At 41.7% G+C, this 19,016-nt stretch overlaps 2 protein-coding genes across 5 annotated transcripts; both read right to left on the bottom strand.

The window, feature by feature from the left end:
• Nucleotides 1-1,856: 1,856 nt before the first annotated feature.
• cacng6b (calcium channel, voltage-dependent, gamma subunit 6b) lies at nt 1,857-8,677 on the bottom strand. The gene is made up of 5 exons (XM_028426036.1): nt 8,568-8,677; nt 6,237-6,884; nt 3,960-4,034; nt 3,197-3,334; nt 1,857-3,015 (listed from the first exon to the last, which is right to left on the bottom strand). The coding sequence occupies exons 2-5, from the start codon at nt 6,598-6,600 to the stop codon at nt 2,795-2,797; spliced, it is 798 nt and encodes a 265-aa protein (XP_028281837.1). The 5' UTR covers nt 6,601-6,884; nt 8,568-8,677; the 3' UTR covers nt 1,857-2,794.
• A 3,297-nt stretch (nt 8,678-11,974) lies between these two features.
• Nucleotides 11,975-18,304, bottom strand: u2af2a (U2 small nuclear RNA auxiliary factor 2a). 4 transcript variants are annotated; one of them, XM_028426023.1, is made up of 12 exons: nt 17,696-18,304; nt 16,724-16,865; nt 15,921-15,965; nt 15,511-15,614; nt 15,277-15,428; nt 15,015-15,131; nt 14,793-14,931; nt 14,592-14,695; nt 14,303-14,425; nt 14,137-14,223; nt 13,424-13,672; nt 11,975-13,311 (listed from the first exon to the last, which is right to left on the bottom strand). In XM_028426023.1, the coding sequence occupies exons 1-12, from the start codon at nt 17,742-17,744 to the stop codon at nt 13,177-13,179; spliced, it is 1,446 nt and encodes a 481-aa protein (XP_028281824.1). In that variant the 5' UTR covers nt 17,745-18,304; the 3' UTR covers nt 11,975-13,176. The 4 variants fall into 4 exon arrangements, with proteins under 4 accessions (XP_028281824.1, XP_028281825.1, XP_028281826.1 ...); XM_028426024.1 differs by having other exon boundaries at nt 14,592-14,671; XM_028426025.1 differs by lacking the exon at nt 15,921-15,965 and having other exon boundaries at nt 13,177-13,311.
• Nucleotides 18,305-19,016: the final 712 nt, after the last annotated feature.

Below are 19,016 nucleotides of genomic sequence, written 5' to 3'. Positions count from 1 at the left end.
TTCCAGATTCTTTACATTTTAATTTCTTTGATTTCATTTGAAAAAAGAATAATGTGATAAAGCTGCACACAGATAGCATTTATGTGGGCAATATGAATAGTATGTAGTTGAGAATAGATATAGACAAATGATTATGGTTTATCTAAATGTGTGATAAACTTAAACACTGTATTGCACGAAGTTTATAAAAAAACAATAACAGACATATTCACAGACTGCTGTCGTTTGTTTCCTGTTTGTTTCCCATACCTGAAGTCTGAGTTTAATTCAATGATTCACATTTAGAAGTTCAGAATTGTTATGGCTTGGCCACTGTGTTGCATCTCATGTTAACAGACGACCTGAATGTGAGAATGAAAACTATTTGGAGGAAACTTATTTTCATTTTTTTCACTATGTTTTCATTAGATACGCTCCACTGGAGTATAACATTCAGTTTGTCCTTATAAGCACTGTTCTTAGTAGTTAACTCAAGCTGAAGGTCTTTGTGAATCTTTTTGTGATCCTAAGAAGACTTCGACCTTCCCTGTTAGACCTGGAGCTCATAATATTTGCTAATATATGGATAGTGCCAGATGGGTGGTATCTGCCAAAGAGGATAATGAGAAAATCAGCTGAAAGTTAATTTAATGTACTTTCCTGTGGGCACAACCGCAGAGCAGAACTTTATTCCCGACAGACCCATCTGGTACCTTGTGCGTGTTTTTGCACAAAGTATACTCTTAAAGTCTGCATTGGTCACAGCAGCCCACTTTTTTTCTTGACCTCAGAGGGGGTGACTGTTAAGGGAATGGCTGCTGGCAGACTCCCTACATAGACCAGAGGTGGTGCAGCAGGGAAGCAGAGACATATCCTGAAAAGGGGCCTGAGATTCCTAGCAGTGCTCTGGACCCTGAGGATTAGTTATCCAGAGTGCCTTTGCTTGCTATTATCATACCTACTGCAGTCTAGTGACACCCACAGTGAGGCCGTGATGAGAGACTCAAGAAGTGAGGCTGCCAAGGCAAACCAATTACAAACAGGGTGCCATTCCTTTTCACAGCCTTGCGTAACACAATATTTGCCAATAATAATTTGGCAATAAATCATAAATAACAGTTGAGGCTTTCATCCTCTTTTAATTTCCACCTTTAGTGTTCAGGTCAAACATTCTAGGAAGCCCTTTACCATTTACAAACATCCAACTTGTGCCCATGCACCACTTGTCACACAGTCTCAGTAGAACTATTAACATCTATATATACAACCAGGATAGTGTGTCATGTGGATTTGGTTTCTGCCCACTGGGATTTAAAAGCATGCGAGTGCGCGTCTGTGTGCAGGTGAGCATGTGACAGTCTAAATGGATGCCATTTAGTCCCCAGTGAGCAGGGTGCAGGAGGTTTTGTGTGCTCATCAGTCAGTTATCTGCGTCCAAAGCAAAAAGCTTGGTTTTATGTTGTAGGATAGGTGAGGTGATGAGCACTGACCTCCCCCTGGAGACAGCAGGGAAAGTGACGCAGTGAGGTCAGGGTAGGAAGAGGAAAGGGCACAGAGGTATGAGGCTCAGGGGTACATAGTTGAAATTCAAGGATAAGGTTTCCCAACCTCTGCAGTGAAATGCATTGCGATGAGCTCTGGCCTAATTATAGAGGAGAGGGGTTGGGGGGTTGGGGGGGCTGGGGATGTTTGGCACAGAGGTTAGGAGTCACACTGTGAAGGGGTGAAATGGGTGAATGTCAGATCAGAGGGCAAACATGATGTCATGCCAGCAAACCAAAAGGAGGCATTAACTTTATGTGAAATCAGTTTAATAATGAGCCTAACTGGTGCCACATACGTGAGTACAACAGAGCACAGTGTTTGTTTTCCTCTCCTGACAGCGAGCATCCTAGGACAAAAATAAAAGATATTTGCATACATTTTGCAAATAAAGTAACAAACACCACAAACAGTGGCCATTCATATAACACATGTTTTATATACAGGGTCATAAAGCTTGAGTCCATCTAACTCATTTTTAAATCTATTCTCACAGTGCATTTCATTCATCTCACAATTCTCATGTGACACACTGAAGCAACATTCACCCAACGACTTTAAAAGACACACGAGAAACTAATGAAAGCTAAAGCCTCTGTATCAAGTAATAAGTGTCCAAAAAATGTCATTGGATTCTTTGTTAATGTATATAATATAATTAATATTATGGATACCATGTGCTCTGATAACAGTATATCAGCACATCCATGCTTACTTTTTTGGTATTAACTTCGACTGCTATTTGCCAATGTAGTTTAAAACAACATGTCATGAAAATATTGCTCACAACAGTGAGTTTGTTATGCTTTTTAGTAAGGTACATGTGATATTTGTCTTCCTGCTGGAAATCATTTGTTTGTTTAAAATGTTTTTTTTCTGAGAGATGTGTGCATCAATATAAACAGACTTCAAAAAGACTTAAAATAAAAAAAAAGAGTTGAGTAACAATAAAAAACAATTTTCTCTACTAATGCTTGTGGAAAAACTAGATCTATAAATATACGTTTAAGCAGACCTGTTGTGAAACTTAAGTAAACACACCATGGAGTCAGCAGCAGCCCCGTTGCTCCTTTTATTTTATACAAAAAAACTTCAAAATCTACCTCTAGAGCCCTTACTGTGCTGTGCATGTGTTTTTGACTCCTCTTTATAAATTCGGTTAAGACCTAGAATGGCTTCTCTGGCAAATTAAAAGCCAAGAGCAAGCTCAATGACACCACAGCTGTCAAGCAACATATGAAGAATGTTGTATGCATATTTCAGCATTTAGGGGCTAGGTGGTGCTGTTCTTGTGTGGCAGGCATTTCTGCCAGGGGCTGAATGGGAGAGAGAGGATGATGAAGAGGAAACCTCCGAAAATAAGAATGGCTCCCGCTGAGCCCACACAGGCCACAGACCAGGACAGCTCATGGTGCAGAGGTACGGAGTGGTCACTGGACAGTAAAGCCAACACGGATTGGTGGAATATCAGGACAGAGAGAAGAACCAGTACACCTGAGCAGGTAGATAAAAAGTAACAACTGTTAAAATCTGAATCTCCCACATGAAGTTTTGTATAAATCAGAAACATGTGGCAGAATGAGATCTCTAATCTCAAAGGATTGACCAGCAGTTGTACAAATGTTGTGAAATACTAAGATGACCATGTTATTTAAAGAGAAAGGTCATATCGCACCTGATAGGATGAAACAGAAGGAGGCTGGCTTGAGAAAAAATGGCACTCCTTTGCTGAGGGACATGGTGATACAGATGGATCCCATCACCATCATGGTCAGACTCAAAAGAGCTAAAACAGCTGCTGCCAGATTCAGATCTATGGAGAGCAGAGAGATGCTGGGAGCGCATATAATGTAAAACAATGCAGTTAAAATGATATTCAAGAAATCTGGTGCAAAAAGGAAGATGCCATGTGTGGTGCTGTGCTTCAATCACCTGATTCTGCTTGGATTGTTTATATATATATATATATATATATATATATATATATATATATATATATATATATATATATATATATATATATATATATAGAAGAGTACTTAAGTAAGCCTGATGCCTAAAAGAAGCAGTCAAAGTACAGTGAAAAAGACGTAATGGAGCTTATGAAGATAATTCTTCCACACCTTTCATGTGTCAAATGGAAATTTCCCCTCGTCCTTTCCTGCCTGTCCTGTGATGTACAGTATCAAGCCTCAGCCAGCTAATCTACAAGCTGAAACCAGTGGCTCCCTGGGCAGCACAAGCAAACACATTAATCAGTGTGATAGCTTATGGCTTGCTTTGGAAAATGGGTGGCAGTGGAAGTTAATGAGCTAAAACATGCAAAAACTACCAGCATGGTCCTGTGAGCACCACAACAACATCTTTATTGATAGTAGTTGCCTTATGTGTCTGTATGGGCAGCAAAGAAATGCAGGAGGGGGAGTAAAATGTCTCACTCTTGTTAGTTGTCTTCTTGAATATAACCGCATTCTCTCCAGAGGTAAAGAATTTGAAGTAGGTGCAGTTGGAGTCTGTGGATAAAAACACAGGATCAGACACACACACATACAGTACACACTCCTATGGATGGCTGCTGGTCTTCTATGATCTCTATACATCCGTGCGCTCTTTCCTTCCAGGCATCATTCCTATTTATATCCAAGTGTCGAGCATTAGCTGGAATATCCAGAGACACACACACCTCTCCATGTATACACACACACACACATTTCTAAGCACTGCACATATGGTGCCGCCATAGAGGGTGAGAGACAGTGAAACACTAAGGGTGGATGGCAGAGGAGAGAAAGAGAGGCAGGGAGAGAGCAGAGGCACATGGAGGATAGTGGAGAGACACACAGGCTACAGAAGAAGGGAAGAGGATGTGAGCTAAAGAAAAAGGGGGGATGCAAGCTCAGAGGAAAAAAAGAGGGAGTTGGATACAGGCAGATGGAGGGGTGGTGAGTGAAGGGAAAGAGAGAGGGGAGCCGCAGATGGAGAAGGAGGTGAGGGGGAGCAGGAGATGTCATGAGGGGAGGAAACACAGAGGGGTTGGTTAATACTGCATTAGCTATACTCTCTGTCCCTGTCTGTCCCTCTGCCTCATTTCCCCCTCTCTATATTTAGACAAAAACTGTAAAGTAGTCAGATTCCACTTGGCTTCACAAGTGAATAGTGATGACTTTCATCTGCTGAAAATTATGTGGTCCATGATGACCACACACACATTCTCACAAGAATATGTCTGAGCACATTTTCAACTGCAGATTTTCTAACATATTATGCTCTCACAAGTCAACTGGTTTTGCTGTCTCTGCCCCCACTGAGACTATAGTTATCGAGCCATCATGTTCCCTCTCGAGCAGGCAGCAAAGATGGATCGCTGGTCTTGAGATGACAGACACGGCATCAGCAGGCTGCACTTTGCTCGGGACTGGAGCCAGAGGCATGTAAACAGGGATGTGAAATGGAGAAGCAGTGATGGCAAAAACAGTTGTTTTCCTGCAAACATGATGAGCCCACAGCCATCTGCAACAGGCAGCGTGGGCCAACAGTGTAAGGACGTGTGAGAAAGACTGTCAGAGGCAGACTGTCTTCTCAACACACACCAACACACCATCTTGGAGACATATCTGCTAGCTAGAAGCAGCCAAAGATGCAGGAAAGATAAATTAGTCCTTGAAAACCGGGTAGAAATACAAAGTCATAACACATTCTTCACGGTGATGTATGCATACAGAATTTGTGATATACGTGTATCGCTGATATATGAAGAAGCTTTTTATTTGTTCTTCTCGGGCAGTGATTCCAGCAGCACTTCCTTCTAAAGCATCCTTGTCTTCTAATACCTGCCTCTCATCGTTTCTGGACTCCTCTTTTCAGGCAGAAATAGGTCATTGTGCAGATAATCGACACACTTGGGAGAACCTAACTGCGGTCAAACTGAATAAAGATTTTTTAGAGAGGGGCTGTCATGACTCAAAACATGGATGTCCATCAAAATGATAAACCTGTGGTCTCCTGTCTGCACTGTGTGTAGAGCAGGAGATGATTAGGTTCTCACTCAAGAGAAAACCCCATTATCTATAATGCTTCATTACACAGATCATGTTATGAATAGCAGTGAATATATGGCATGATGTACCTGCATGCTGCTGATCTATATTGTTACAACAGGAGTTTCATTATAGCTGTGCACTTGTTCTTTACTCCACTAGACTAGATTTCAAGCGTCGTATTTTTTTAATGATTCAATTTGCACATTATCTGTAGGATGACCTAGATACATATGTATGCAGGCGGCTTCACAAAACCAGCTATCCACTCTTTATTCCTTTGCTAGTTTACCACGTGTGCATGTATACACCAAGAAGAAAATTAGAGACGTGAAAAACCATGCCTATATTGTAAGCAGGATGAGAGCACGATGCAGTGTTTTTAGAATGGACTGTTGCCGTCCCTCAATCTCTTATGGGTGCAGATGTACAGACAGAAAGATGTAAGCACATCCCCAGAGGGCATGCATCACAGAAGTTATGCCTGCTCCTTCTGTTTTCACATCAGTGGTGATGGCAAAAAAGAAAATTTGTGGTGGTTACATGTTTTTCCTTCATGGTTTCAACATTTCACAACCTCTCAAAGCCGGAAACAGTCACCTCACCTGCTCGCCTCCTAGACAGCACAGGACAGATGAAGACAAACTCACACAGACACACACCAGCCATAAGTCTCACCTCCAGGTAGGTCAGCAGGACCGCAGCTTGTCCTCTCCGGGTCTATATCAGCCACCCATAGGGTGCGGATACAGCCCTTCCAAAGGCCATAATGGGCCATCTGGCAGGTCTGGTTGTTGCTGAAATTCTTTGGTTGGGCCAGCTCCACCCAAAACTCTGTCCCCATGCCCAACACCGTCAGGATCACCCCAACAATAGCTACAAAAAAGGCCAGCTTGATCTTTCCCTCCTGGCTGTCACTCATCTTGTGGGTTCGTCTCTGTCCTCTACCAACTTTCATCCCACCCAAACCTCCACCTTGTCCAGGCCCTGCCACACCGAAGCGGCCCTCCTCATCCTGCTGCACAAAGAAGTTGGACCACATACTTCTAAGTGGCCAGAGCAGGGGACAGAACGACCAGAGCAGCAAATGATAGAATATGGAATGGGTTAAGAAGAAAATGAAGTTAAGACTATAAAGGGTTGAAAAGAGCTATCAGCTATCCTGTGATGGATGGGTAAATTGTGCCACAGATACCCAAATTAAACAAAAAGAGAAATGAATATAGCTACAGTAGAGTAGTGAGTGGATGAAGAGAGGTAATGATAAAATAGGAAGAGATGGCGGCGAGGACCAGGAGAGCCAATGTCTGTTTTCCGTCCAGTTCTCTGAAATAGAGAGATGAAACAGAGAGATGAAAGAGCAGTCAGCATATGCTTCACCAGAGCAGAATCCTTTCATCACCAGCATAATATTTAATTACCAACAGCTTTATCAGCATCTACAGTATTCCTTCCCTAAAAGCCATATGACATGCTCTCAGCCAGCAATAGATAAGCCATATGGTATTTCCCTGAAAGGCAGATTTTGCTTCAGATGAAGAAACAATTGGGCAGGATGAGCTGATGGAGTGGGCTGGTGGAGGGTCAAGGTGAGAGATAACACCACAGCGCCAGACTGGACCACCCGTCTTCTATTTTCCCAGAGGAATTGACAGCAGAGCTTCTCCATGAGCAGGTACACTATCTCTGGCTTAGACACAGAGCTCCATTGATCTGAAGGGATAATGGGTTGCCACAAATACCTCCCATCTGGCATTATGTGTTCCAGCAAACACTGGGAATCTGCAGCTATGACCGTGCCCATGCATGCGTGCATGTGTGTGTGTGTTTCTGTAGTCAGGCCCGGGCTTAAGAAGTCGTTCCTGTTATTCCAAACTGTAAGTGAGGGAGTGGTTTGAACAATGTGAGTGACGGTGTTGCCACTCAGCACAGGGGGGCATGAGAGGTGATAATTCAAGCATGAACCCTCTGACAGAGTGGGGGCTGCAGTAATTAATTCTCCTGTGCAGCCCAACAGGTCACAGAATGGGAGAAAGATACCCGGCCAGTTAGCAAGGCAGCAGCAGCGGCAGCAGGCCACACACAGTGGGCGAACTCTGAGCGCATCAGAGGCTTTTTATAGGTGACACACCACAGGAGCAAAATCAGTGTGAAAAGAGCAATCACATTGAGAGTAATAAGGTGTAATACAAACTCTAACAACAACCAGGAAGAGCTCTGAGATTTCTCAGAATTCAGACTGTTTTGTCAAAACTCACACATTTACACATTCTGATGAAAAGGCCAAAATCCTAATAACCTATTGTACATAAATTCAAATAAAATGTCAAATGTCAAATTAAAAATACTTAGACATACTTCACAATATGAAATCAAACTTGTGTTGAGGTAGTTTTGAACATTTGTTCTGACTATAAAAGTTCATTCAGACATCAGATTTGATCAGAGATCAAATTGTATCACTACAATAACATTCTGTGGCATCGATAATCTCCATTTATCATCTATTGACAGCAGCCACTGTAATAACACAAACAAAAAAACCATACACATCCCTAATGAACCAGTGCAATGGAAGAGCATGCAGCACAACACCCTTCCATTAACTGTAATAATGAATATCAGCTGCTGACAACCAAGTTAGTACAAGTCATAGAATTACAAACCATGATCACATTGCATTCACATAAACCACAAGATGATCCGAGGGGTCAGAGAGACCAGGCTGCTCTAAGAGTGGATGACACAAACAAGTGCTTGCTTTAATATCCACAACAACGTAGACGCATTTACAGTGTTTGCTTGATTATTCCATGAAACTGCAGTAACCCCAAAGGTCCAGCAGCTCAGCAGAGGATACGTTTGTGCACACATGTGCAGTTCATGTGCTGAAATAGTACCTCGATCAGTTCACCAATGACCGTCACCACCACCACCTGTGTGATTTGCTTGATACAAGAAAGCAACAGCTGGCTAATGCACTTGATTAAAAAGAAGAATAACTCTGACCTGTTTGGTGTGTGTTGTTCAGCTCAGGAGGAAGAGACGCTTGAAACGTAATAGAGGGGCAGAGTACTGACGGGAGGGAGAGAGAGAGAGAGAGAGAGGGAGAGGAAAGGGGTGGGAGGAAGATAGGTATGTAAGAGTTATGGAAAGTGAGTGTAAAGGGGGAAGGGGGGGCACGCAGTCTGATTGGTTAACACTGTTGATTAAATGTGTGTTTTTTCTCACCCTGCTCATTTCCCATACATGATTGAAATTTTAAATCAACAGGGAAATGAGCTGCAGACTGGTCTGCACACATGATGACAGTCCTGCCAGCATAATAAAAACATGTATCCCTGACAGCCTGGCTGTCTGTGTGTGGGTCTATTTTGGACAGCCACCTGTTAATGACATTAACTAAGGGTGAAGGAGGAGCCTGTGTTTATATGAGAGGGGCCAGGATAGCATTTTATCGCAACACAATACACTGCAAGGAAAGTGAAAATCTGACACAGAGACGGCAAGCAAGCATAAACTGGAGTGGGGGGCTTTGGATAGAACAACATGAGATGGATGCACAAAATGTCTGTGTAGATGCAAAAGTACACCGGCTTAAATGAAGTGGTTTAGAGTGGAAAATGGGAATGTGCAGCCCCATTTCATTCCTCACTGAACAAGGTCCAGGGAGACTTCAGAGACTCAGCCTGGTCTTGTGGAAAGCTTTTTGCATGGTCCAACCCCGCAGTTCTACAGTTTAGGTTACATACGTGGCACAGAGAGAGAGAGAGAGAGAGAGAGAGAGAGAGAGAGGGAGAGAGAGAGGAGGGGTTAGGGGCAGAGGGGGACAGAAACACAGACATTCAGAGAAAAGGGACGAAACAGGCTGCAGGCTGTGACGGGAAAATAAACACCTGCAATGTCCAAAACAGTCAGCTTTTTCAGAGACCGCAGAACAGGCAACGAGCAGTTTAGCAGATCTTAAAGAGGGGAAATGTGTTCAGCACACGACAGCCATGATGAATGGATCCATTTGGAGGACATCTATCTGTCTTAAGGCACATATGTGTGTCTGTCCTTTAAGGTGATTTTTGCCTCTAATTACACAGACTATTGCTGCTCCTCCATCATGTGAGATAGATAGAAAGTGTCCACAGACAGTCAGGAGCCATCAATAATCTACAGCATGCTGATGTGAACAATCTTGTCACTGCATCACTCAAGTGGCTCTGTCAGCAGCACTGATTTATGCTTGAACTGCACACATGTATGCTCATACATGCATCCATGCGCACACTGGCCACACTTCACAGCTGCATCTGTTTCTTATTCAGAGGTACTGACTGAGGAAATAAGGATAATCCTGGTGATATCTGTTTTCTTCTGAATAAAAGGTGACAAATCACTACAAACAAATCACTATTAGCTGCACTGACAAGAGCACCAAGACAAGAGTTCTGACAAGAGTTCTGACAAGAGTTCTGACAAGAGTTCTGGTGTCTGAGCTAGCTCAGACACCAGAAGGCTGTAGTTGTTTAAAAGTTGCCAGCATGTATAAATTCATTGTAAGGATTCAGCCCGCTGGGCCTTCGTTCTTCTGCGAGCCTGCTTGTGGATCCTCCTTTGAAACGGCTGTCTGCCAGAACAGTTAATAGTGTAAGAAAGAGCACGGTGACAGTGAGGCTGCATGGATCAGGACAATCAAGCCAGTATTAAATTAATGACTCCTGAATGTTTCTTCACATGACAACATTTCTTGTGAATGCATCTTAACATTAACATGACATCACTGCAAATGTGTATTTCACTCTTGTGTCCATGACGTGTTTACCTTGTTTAACCTCCTGTAGGTTAAATGCAAATTGCGTACACAGACTGCTGCATCCACCCTTCTCCAGCGTTGCTCTTTCCCTCTGCTGCAGTGTTCTATCTTTCTGAATGAAGATCAATGGGAAGGCACTGCCCAGAATGACAATGACCATCATCGAAGTCTTACATTCACCACTAGAGGGAGATAATGTATTTACACCCATCACTGCAGCACCAAGGGGAGCCAATAACATTTAAAAGCTCTTACTACAGGCAGCCAGAGTTCGCTGATCTATAGGAGAGGCAGGGTGAGGTTTCCATGTTTCCTCTGGTGGATGGAGCTTCAGCTGCATGAGAGCTGCTGTTTCATCTCTGTCCTCAGGGAACAACAGGGCAGAGAGTGTTGCATCAGAGGCCCTGCTGCTGGGTTTTGTGCAGTTGGGTGCAGCGATGCAGATGGAGATGGGCAGTAGAGAGCTGACACAGGACATTATTGCATGTCAGAGTGTTGCTGCTTTCCTGTTACTGTTTACATAAACTCCCTGTTGAATAAGTCAATGTTGCCTTTGTTGCATTTTCATTATGCTGCTGACCACAGCTGTGTCCTTATACCAAGAAAAAGCATTTGTCTGCTAAAGGGAGGCAGCATTTAGTTACTTGCATCGGTCAAAATCTTAACTATATAAAAAATATACAACTTCAATATTTATTATATAAATGCTTTTTCTTGCATTTAACAATGTAATTTTACCCATATTTAAAAATGTGTTCTATGTTGTTAGAGCCTACATCCTAGCTAATTACACGGTGAGCATGACTTGAGAATAAGCTATAAAATAAGTTATAAAATATCAATTTACATTGAAACACCTGCGTTTCATTGGTCCAATTTTTACTCAAATGAAAAACAATGTAAACATGCATAATGTATTAGCAACATTATATAAAAGATCTAATGGTGCCTTTTGTGGCTGTAGAATAGCTCCATCATATGGACATTACTATTAACTACAGGGTTTGATAAATGATGCCATCAGCTCAATTGAACATAACTCCAGTCTACACCATCTCCATAATGAAGTGCTCTACAGTGCATTGAGTGGAAATACTTTAAAAAAAAGAAGGAAGCAAAAGTAAAAGTCATGTAAATTCAATTTTTAATCAACATTTGAAAACAAATTGGACAAATGAAAGACTCCTTTTGCTTTTAGAAACTATGTGACTTTTAAATCATCTAAGAAATCACATTTTTTCCAGAGAAAAGAGATGACAGACATTGAAGAATCAGATTTTCATTAAGGAGTAGCATGTCAAAAGTGTTATCATCGACCCATTCTTTTTCAGCAACCCAAAGTATCAAATGAAAGCAAGCCCATACAGAGTGAATGTGGTCCTCAAGATAATAAGGGCAGAAGATGAGGGAGATAGGAGAAATGCAGGTCATCTGAGGACAGGACAGTTTCTAATAACATAAAATCATTAAAGCTAAAAACGAAAAATTGAAAGTTGCTTTAATTTATCAACCTCTACAGTGACCAAATTTCTGAAGAAAAAGATTCTTTCTTTAGTGTCAAATCAAGCTTAAGCTGTATGGTTTTATTTTTCATTACGACATGAGTCATGGATACTAGTCATGTGTTTATTTGGTCTTGTTAGAGAGGTGAAACGTTGCACAAAAAAACAACCGGGTCCAATACATCTTACATCCCAAGTCTGCTGGGAAACAAAGAAAATGAGAACTGGCTAAACCACAAGATAGTGACATAGAATGAGCATACAGACATCACTGTTAGAGGGGCCGAGTCCAATTTCTTTCCATAGCGAATTGACATTAAGGCTTCTAGGTAAGGAAGAGACATTAAATACCAATCTGTTTTCCTCTCCCCATCTGTCCATGAAGTTCCTCTTTGATTAAACCATGGCTGAACTGCTGAGACAAAACAATCACACCAAGCTGTCCACAAAAGATAGGACAAGAAAAAAAGTTACAGGAGTTAAAAAAAAAAAAAAATCAAAAGGGCGCAATTGAAAATGTTCTTTTCTTACTGTTGTGTGGTTCTGCAGCCTGAATACAACGTGTAGAATTACAGCTCAAACCAGTTAAGCTACAGACAGCATTAGAACAATTACAGTTGACATTCAGATCCAATCATACCACAGATTAGCAAACACTCATCCTGAGGGGGGCAGCAGTCTGATGAAAATGATGGAACATGAGGAAATGACTCCAAAACCAAATGAAAAATCCTGAAGTGAGGAATCTTCTCTTGCATTTCTCATGATGACAAAAAGGAAGTGGATGTTACAGCTACTGTGTATCTACATTAGATGTTCAAACAAAAATGCCCTCCGTCTCCCCCACACCTCCCTTTCACAAACACTTTGGTTCCACCCCTACTGCCAATCAGAATCCTCCAGTAACTTCCCAACTGCAACTCTATCATAATGTACTTAAAACAGGCTACCTCCATTTAAATACAAACCATTAATTGTGGCACCCCCCTCCCACCCAAAAAAGACATCCCTGTCTTACGAAGTATAAAAATTGTTGACCCCGACCTGGACCTATTATTACACACATTTCTCAAAAATCTTCCCCACCCACCCGACTACACCACTGGTATCCAAACCAACCCCCAGCCCATTCAGCTGTTTTTTTTTCCAATTATCAGTTGTAACTGTTGGACATTTCATGTAGGTCTCAAATGAGAAACTGATCTGATCTGCCTGAAACGGTTCATGTACACAATCACCCTGGGGGCTGATTTGGAAACAAGTAGGTTGCTACCCCTACCCCATTCCCTCCCCTCTTCTCTTCATGCTTCCTCTACCAGAAGTCCCGGCGGTGATAGGCGTCTGGATCGCAGTATTTGGTCACCACCACCCTGTTGGCAAACTTCCTTCCTGTCAGCCCCTGCATGGCCTTCTGGGAGTCAAACACTGACATGAACTCCACAAATATCTATGAAGAGGAAGAAAGAACAAAAACATTATTATGGCGATGAATACCATATTGTGCCATATTGTTCAATAAACAAGATTTTGTCACTAAATTAGACTGGAAGAGCTCCTACCTTGCCAGTTCCTGGCACTTCCAAGCCATCAACGGGTCGGGGGATCTCAATGCTCTTCACTTGGCCATACTTGCTGCACTCATCCCTGACATCCTCCACAATCTCCTCATACTCTTCATCATCCAGCAGCTCTTCAGGAGCCACCATGTTCATCAGACAAAGCACCTCAGTAGGCAGGCCTCCCATCTGAGTCACAGAACTGTTCAAGCCTGGCACTTGCAGCGTGACGGGGGTCTGGTTGATACTTGACTGAAAGAGGAGACAAGCTGGTTAGAGCAGGGTTTTAGCATAAACTGTGTGACAATATCAAGTCAGGCTTTCTGTTACTAAACTATGAAAATACATTACACAAATACATTACACAAAACACAATCATTTACATTTGGAAAAACAATATCTAACTGGTTTTGCTTAAACAAGTAGATTATCAGCTTAAAATGTGCATCCATGTGCATAATGGGTTTGTAGTTGAATGAATCTTACACAGTAAATGCCAGCACCAGACATGTTTAACAAAAATTCTTTGCAATTAAAATGTATATGACTTTGCTCAGGAGAGGAAACTGAAATGTGCACTTGTTAACTGTTAGCAGAAAAAACTGCTGCAAGGGATCTAATCAGCATTTTGTCTTTATCCATTTTAGAAGCTGTAAAAGAGCATCCAACCTCCCACTACCCTGTGGCTGTCATCTGTCCAACCCCTGGACACTCACCAGAGTAGCGTTCTTGGATCCCACGCTAGCTCTCTGCACCAGGAGCTTCTTGTCTCCTAGTTGCATGCCATTCAGTCCAGCGATAGCCTGTAATTATTTCAAGGTTTAATATTTTAAACACCCAAAATGACAGTAATCAATGACTGTTTCCCCTAACACTGTTTACCTGGTCGTTAAGGTTGACATCAACATATTCACAAAAGGCATATCCTTTGGACAGGCCCGTGGCACTGTCTTTCACCAGGTTAAAGGCCTTCAGAGGACCAAATGATGTCAACAGCTCCTTTACCTAAGAGACAGGACAGAGAGAAGTCATTAAAAGGTCAGCTATTTCCCAGACAGAACTCTCATGTGAACAACTCAAACATTGTTAAAACTGACACCAATATTTAAGAAAAATATACATCAGGGAACACCAACTCTGAGGCAATGCTGTTTAAGGCAGAATTACTGACCTGGTCATCATTCAGATAGTTGGGCAAGCCACCAATGAAGAGTTTGTGAGCCGAGTCTGGCACCACTGTGGACACAACACCTGCAGGAAGAAAAGAAGTGGTACCTCAAGATAGAGCACAAGGAGACCAATGTCAACAATAATACAGTAAAACGAAATGAATGTGCCACAAGTACTTAAGGATAAAAAACTGTTTTCATACCAGGCACATAGACACTGGGGTTCTCACTCATGCCAGGAAGTGGCTGGTAATCATGGGGACGGCGAATCTTGAGGCTCTGCCCTTGAAAGATGATGCCATCAAAGGCCATTGCCTGTGTTGTTTCATCCACGGAACGGAACTATAAAGAACCAAAATTACAGATAAATTGGATCTTTAAATGATTTGTGATTATTCATTAAACACGTAATATTATTATCTAACCTCAAGGAAGGCAAAGTTTTTATCCTGGTTAATCTGTACTGCAAGGACAGGATTCCCAGGGGCCTGAGTAAGACCACCCAAACGCATCTGGGCATTGAAGAAGTCCATCATTGACTCCTGCACAGAAGAGAATGATACAATGAAGAAAAAACATAAATAAATACAAATAAAATACAGACAATATTACACTACACAAGTAGAGCAGACATTCTGCACTACACTCTTGTCCTAAAACACAGCCAAAAACTGTCCTTATACTCACCTCTGTGATTCCAAAGGGGATGTTGCCCACATAGAGCCGACGGGCCTGTCGGGTCATCTGGCTTCCCACTACAGGTACAGGGGTGGGAGTAACAGCCAGGCCATCTGGAGTCATGGTTGGCAGGAGGGCTGTGGCTGGGATCTGGCCTGCAGCTGGAGAGCAAAGAAAAGAAACAGTTTTATTTTTAATAAACTGCACTTTAGAGCCTAAATTGCAGATATGGTGCAGTATTACCTTGCATCGCTTTGTACTGCATGGGCGTGATGTGTTCAAAACCAGGTGGAGGGACATCCCAGTACTTCTTGATCTTCTTCTTCTTCTCACGGTGGGGAGAACGGCTGTTTGACAAGCAGAAGACAGGTGAAATAAGAGTAGAAAACAACATTTAACATGTTGAAGTACTAGGACATGGAATAGGGAATACTGTGCAAAATTTAAATAAAAACAATTCTGAAACTGATTATATAGATAACAAATGGGAAAGACATTTTCTATCCAGCCACTTATCTAAACAATAAGTCAGCACTACACTACATCAGATGAATGACATTACATTTGTTGCATAAATGTACAAACAAGGTCACAATAGAGTTAATCTTTTAAAGCATTCACTAAGGAGCCGAGTGGCTTCAGGTATAATTTACCTCATACTGTCAACCTTTACATTGGTGTTGTCAACACTTCCCACCCTGTTCAAAAAAACACACACAGGTGTAAAGTGTTCAGTTTAGAATGTTCCCTTGTAACCTTGTTTTTACAGGTGTTGTAGGAAAGAACTTGCAGTTGTATGAAAATGCTCAGTGTTAAACTCAAAGGGAATTTATCAACTCTTATTTTGACAAACACACATACTATAGTACAGAAAGTTTCAAAAATGCTCGGCATTATGTAACACAACAGTGAATATGCAAGCAACCTAAAATTAGGCAGTTCTATTATTACCAGTCTGTGATTTTTTTAATTGATCAAAAGGCTTGATATTCTAACTTAATTCATTAGGAGGTGCTCTAAAAGCTGATGTGTGTTCAAGAGCTTGTCTCTCAAGCATTAAGCAAAATTATTGTGTTGTCATTTGCATCTGTGGCAGAGAGTTCAGGAAAAGTAAACAGAAAAACATCATCATAAAAGTTTAAATGGCCTAAATTTCAAAGCCCAACTCAGCTCTTCTAAAGACGTTCTGGAAAAATCAATGTGATTTGTGACTACACTTATGAAGACGGCTATCAAGCTTAGTGAAAACCTATTTTAATATGTGGTGTCAATGGCCTTGGTAGAAGAGGGCTTGAATTTCCCGATCAAGATAAATTGATGTTTGGCCTATTCTCCATATGCTTGACTGATGCACCTCCATTTACCTCGTGTGGTAGTTACATGAACTGCACTTCCAGTAACAGAAAGACATTTTTAAAGCTTATAGTTCAGGTGTAGTTGGTCAGTAAGTACAAACCTGCGTCTGTGTCTGCGCTCCTTGCTGTCCCCGCGGCGGTCCCTGCTGCGTCTATCCCTGTCCCTGCTCCTCCTTTTTCTCTCCCTGCTACGGCTGCGAGAGGAGGACCGACGGTGGTGGCGGTTCTCTTTGTCTCTTTCAGCTGCAGTAAAAGAATTTATTGACTTACTGAACCATTTTCAGACACAGCTAGTAGAGAAATACATTAGCAAGTTACATCTAAAAAAGTATACAGGAAAAAACAAAGCTAAGCCTAAACGCGCCCCTTACAATTTAGAATACGCAGATTAAAGCTGCACGTGGGAGAATTTGACAAATTATTTCCAAATTAAAAAGCTGCTATATTAGTCATAAAATACACTAATGCAATGTATGCATAATGTTTACCATAAAGGGCTATTTTAAACTTTGGCTTTCCACTCCGGCCTCCTCAAAGACGCTAGTAAACGTCTATTTACAATGTAATGAATAGAAACGTAGATCTCACTAGTTTATTTATATAGACTAATGTAGGATAAGGGCTGTATTTTTTGATGACGTTAGCGGCTGGGTGTCAGAAAGTTTGTGGCAATAAAGGGTAATTGACAGCAAACATTAAATGTACTCAGCAGCTTCAAAGAATGAACGCTAGCTACCCCCAAGTAGCTAGCATTCAGTCAGCTGGCACTGGCAGGAACACTACAATATAAACGGCCCCACCTTTAAAAGAAACGCTGAAGGTTATCTTTATTTAGTCGATGGAAATAAAATATATGCACAGCATATAGCATGAGACAGAATAAATTACAAGAAAAATGATAGCAACAGTGAAGCTACATGGTATCTCAACGGTTTAAGGCAGTGGGCTAATCACCTATTTACAGCGTTCCAGTAAATACACATGTCCATTGATGGCTAGATTAATGGCGGCACTTCAAATCAAAAGTATCATTGACGTTTTCAACAACTAATACGTGCAGTTAGTTAATTTACCTTGTTTGTTTTCAGATAACTGTCTTTCGAATTCGTCATAGTCCGACATCTCTGAGTTGAAGGCTGCTACGCTTCCAGGGACTGCGTTGTTCAGTCGGCGGTGGCTAGCTTAAGCTAGCAACAAAGTGAAGAACACTTTTAAAAACAAGTGTCTCGTCGATGTAGCTCCAGTAAGTTAGCCTCGGCTTGCACCGCACTTACAAACAAAATTATCAAAAAAATGCCAACTAAGACACACACGAGCGGCGTTTTATTTATTTAAACGTAACAGACAAAATCATTGAGGAAGAAAACGTGTTCGCATGGGTTAGCTTGCTAATCTTAGCTAACTAGCTTGTAGCAAAGTCCAGAAGAATAGGCCTCCTGCTCCAGACGCTGGTGTGGAAGCTCGTAAGCTAGCTAGCGACTACGAACGCCGAATGAATGAGACTTTTTTCCAAATCGAATGCAAATCCTCGGGGTTTGAAGGCCCACAAGAAGCACTTGCCTAACTGTATAAGCCAAATGTATAGTCTTCTAAATGTTCCAAGGCCAAAGAAAACAATAAAGATTTCTGTATGCCCGCTTTTTTTGCTCCGTCTCCCAGGTACCCCGTGATACCGGAAGTTGATGTTTGACAGCTTCCGGCAAGTTAAAAGGATGCCACAGAACTAAAGTGAAGTTCGCTTATTAGTTTGATTGTTGCTAGGTAATCAAACTCTTGTTCTTCATCCTCTTTCTTCTCGTCTTCGTCTTCTTCTTCTTCTTCCGTACGTTTTTGGCGCAGCGTATCTTCAGCATACAGTGACCGATTTCAGCCATTCAACTATCAAAATGTTCATCTCACGGAGGACATTCCGGATCAACTTCAAGATTTTTTTAAAAAAAACATAATTGTACAAATATTAAGCAATTTTGGTGTCATTTTTAACATGGGAGTCTATGAGAGAGCCCTTCAGCGAGGGTGATCTGCCAAATATACCTCCTTCTACAAATTTCAAGCTACAGACTCCATTTTAGTCTTAAAACGCTCATTAGATGCTGCTCTATCTAACTTGAGTGGTTTTTGAGGTCTCCTCTGCTGTTACCATGGTGACAGGCTGACACACAGAGGCATACAAAGCTCTGATTCTCCAGCAATTCAGAGCAATCCTTCACATCAGCATTCAAAGCAATGCTTCAGCTGCAGCAAGATTTGCATTTTCTTCAGGAAATGCCCTTTTCTAGTTATTTTTCTTTTAAATAATTATGTTTCGGAGGAGGTGCATGGAGTCCATTGGCTTCCTGTAAAAATATTTATAGACTTTAACTTACAAGACTCAATGGACAAGCTCCATCATAC

The sequence above is a fragment of the Parambassis ranga genome, chromosome 16 (genome assembly GCF_900634625.1).
Source record: "Parambassis ranga chromosome 16, fParRan2.1, whole genome shotgun sequence".
NCBI classification, from domain to species: domain Eukaryota; kingdom Metazoa; phylum Chordata; class Actinopteri; family Ambassidae; genus Parambassis; species Parambassis ranga.
Note: the sequence above shows the minus strand (reverse complement) of the source record. Positions and strands in the feature narration are given on the sequence as shown.

Bases quoted from the DNA above. Each gene is read 5' to 3' on its own strand.
- cacng6b (XM_028426036.1), bottom strand. From the start codon at position 6,600: ATGTGGTCCAACTTCTTTGTGCAGCAGGATGAGGAGGGCCGCTTCGGT. The intron at 4,035-6,236 runs GTGAGACTTATG...TTTTATCCACAG, and splicing joins TCCTGCTGACCTACCTGGAG to ACTCCAACTGCACCTACTTC. The intron at 3,016-3,196 runs GTGCGATATGAC...CTACCTGCTCAG, and splicing joins CTTCTGTTTCATCCTATCAG to GTGTACTGGTTCTTCTCTCT.
- u2af2a (XM_028426023.1), bottom strand. From the start codon at position 17,744: ATGTCGGACTATGACGAATTCGAAAGACAGTTATCTGAAAACAAACAA. The intron at 14,932-15,014 runs GTTAGATAATAA...GGTTCTTTATAG, and splicing joins AAAACTTTGCCTTCCTTGAG to TTCCGTTCCGTGGATGAAAC. The intron at 14,224-14,302 runs GTAAACAGTGTT...AAATAATTACAG, and splicing joins ATGTCAACCTTAACGACCAG to GCTATCGCTGGACTGAATGG.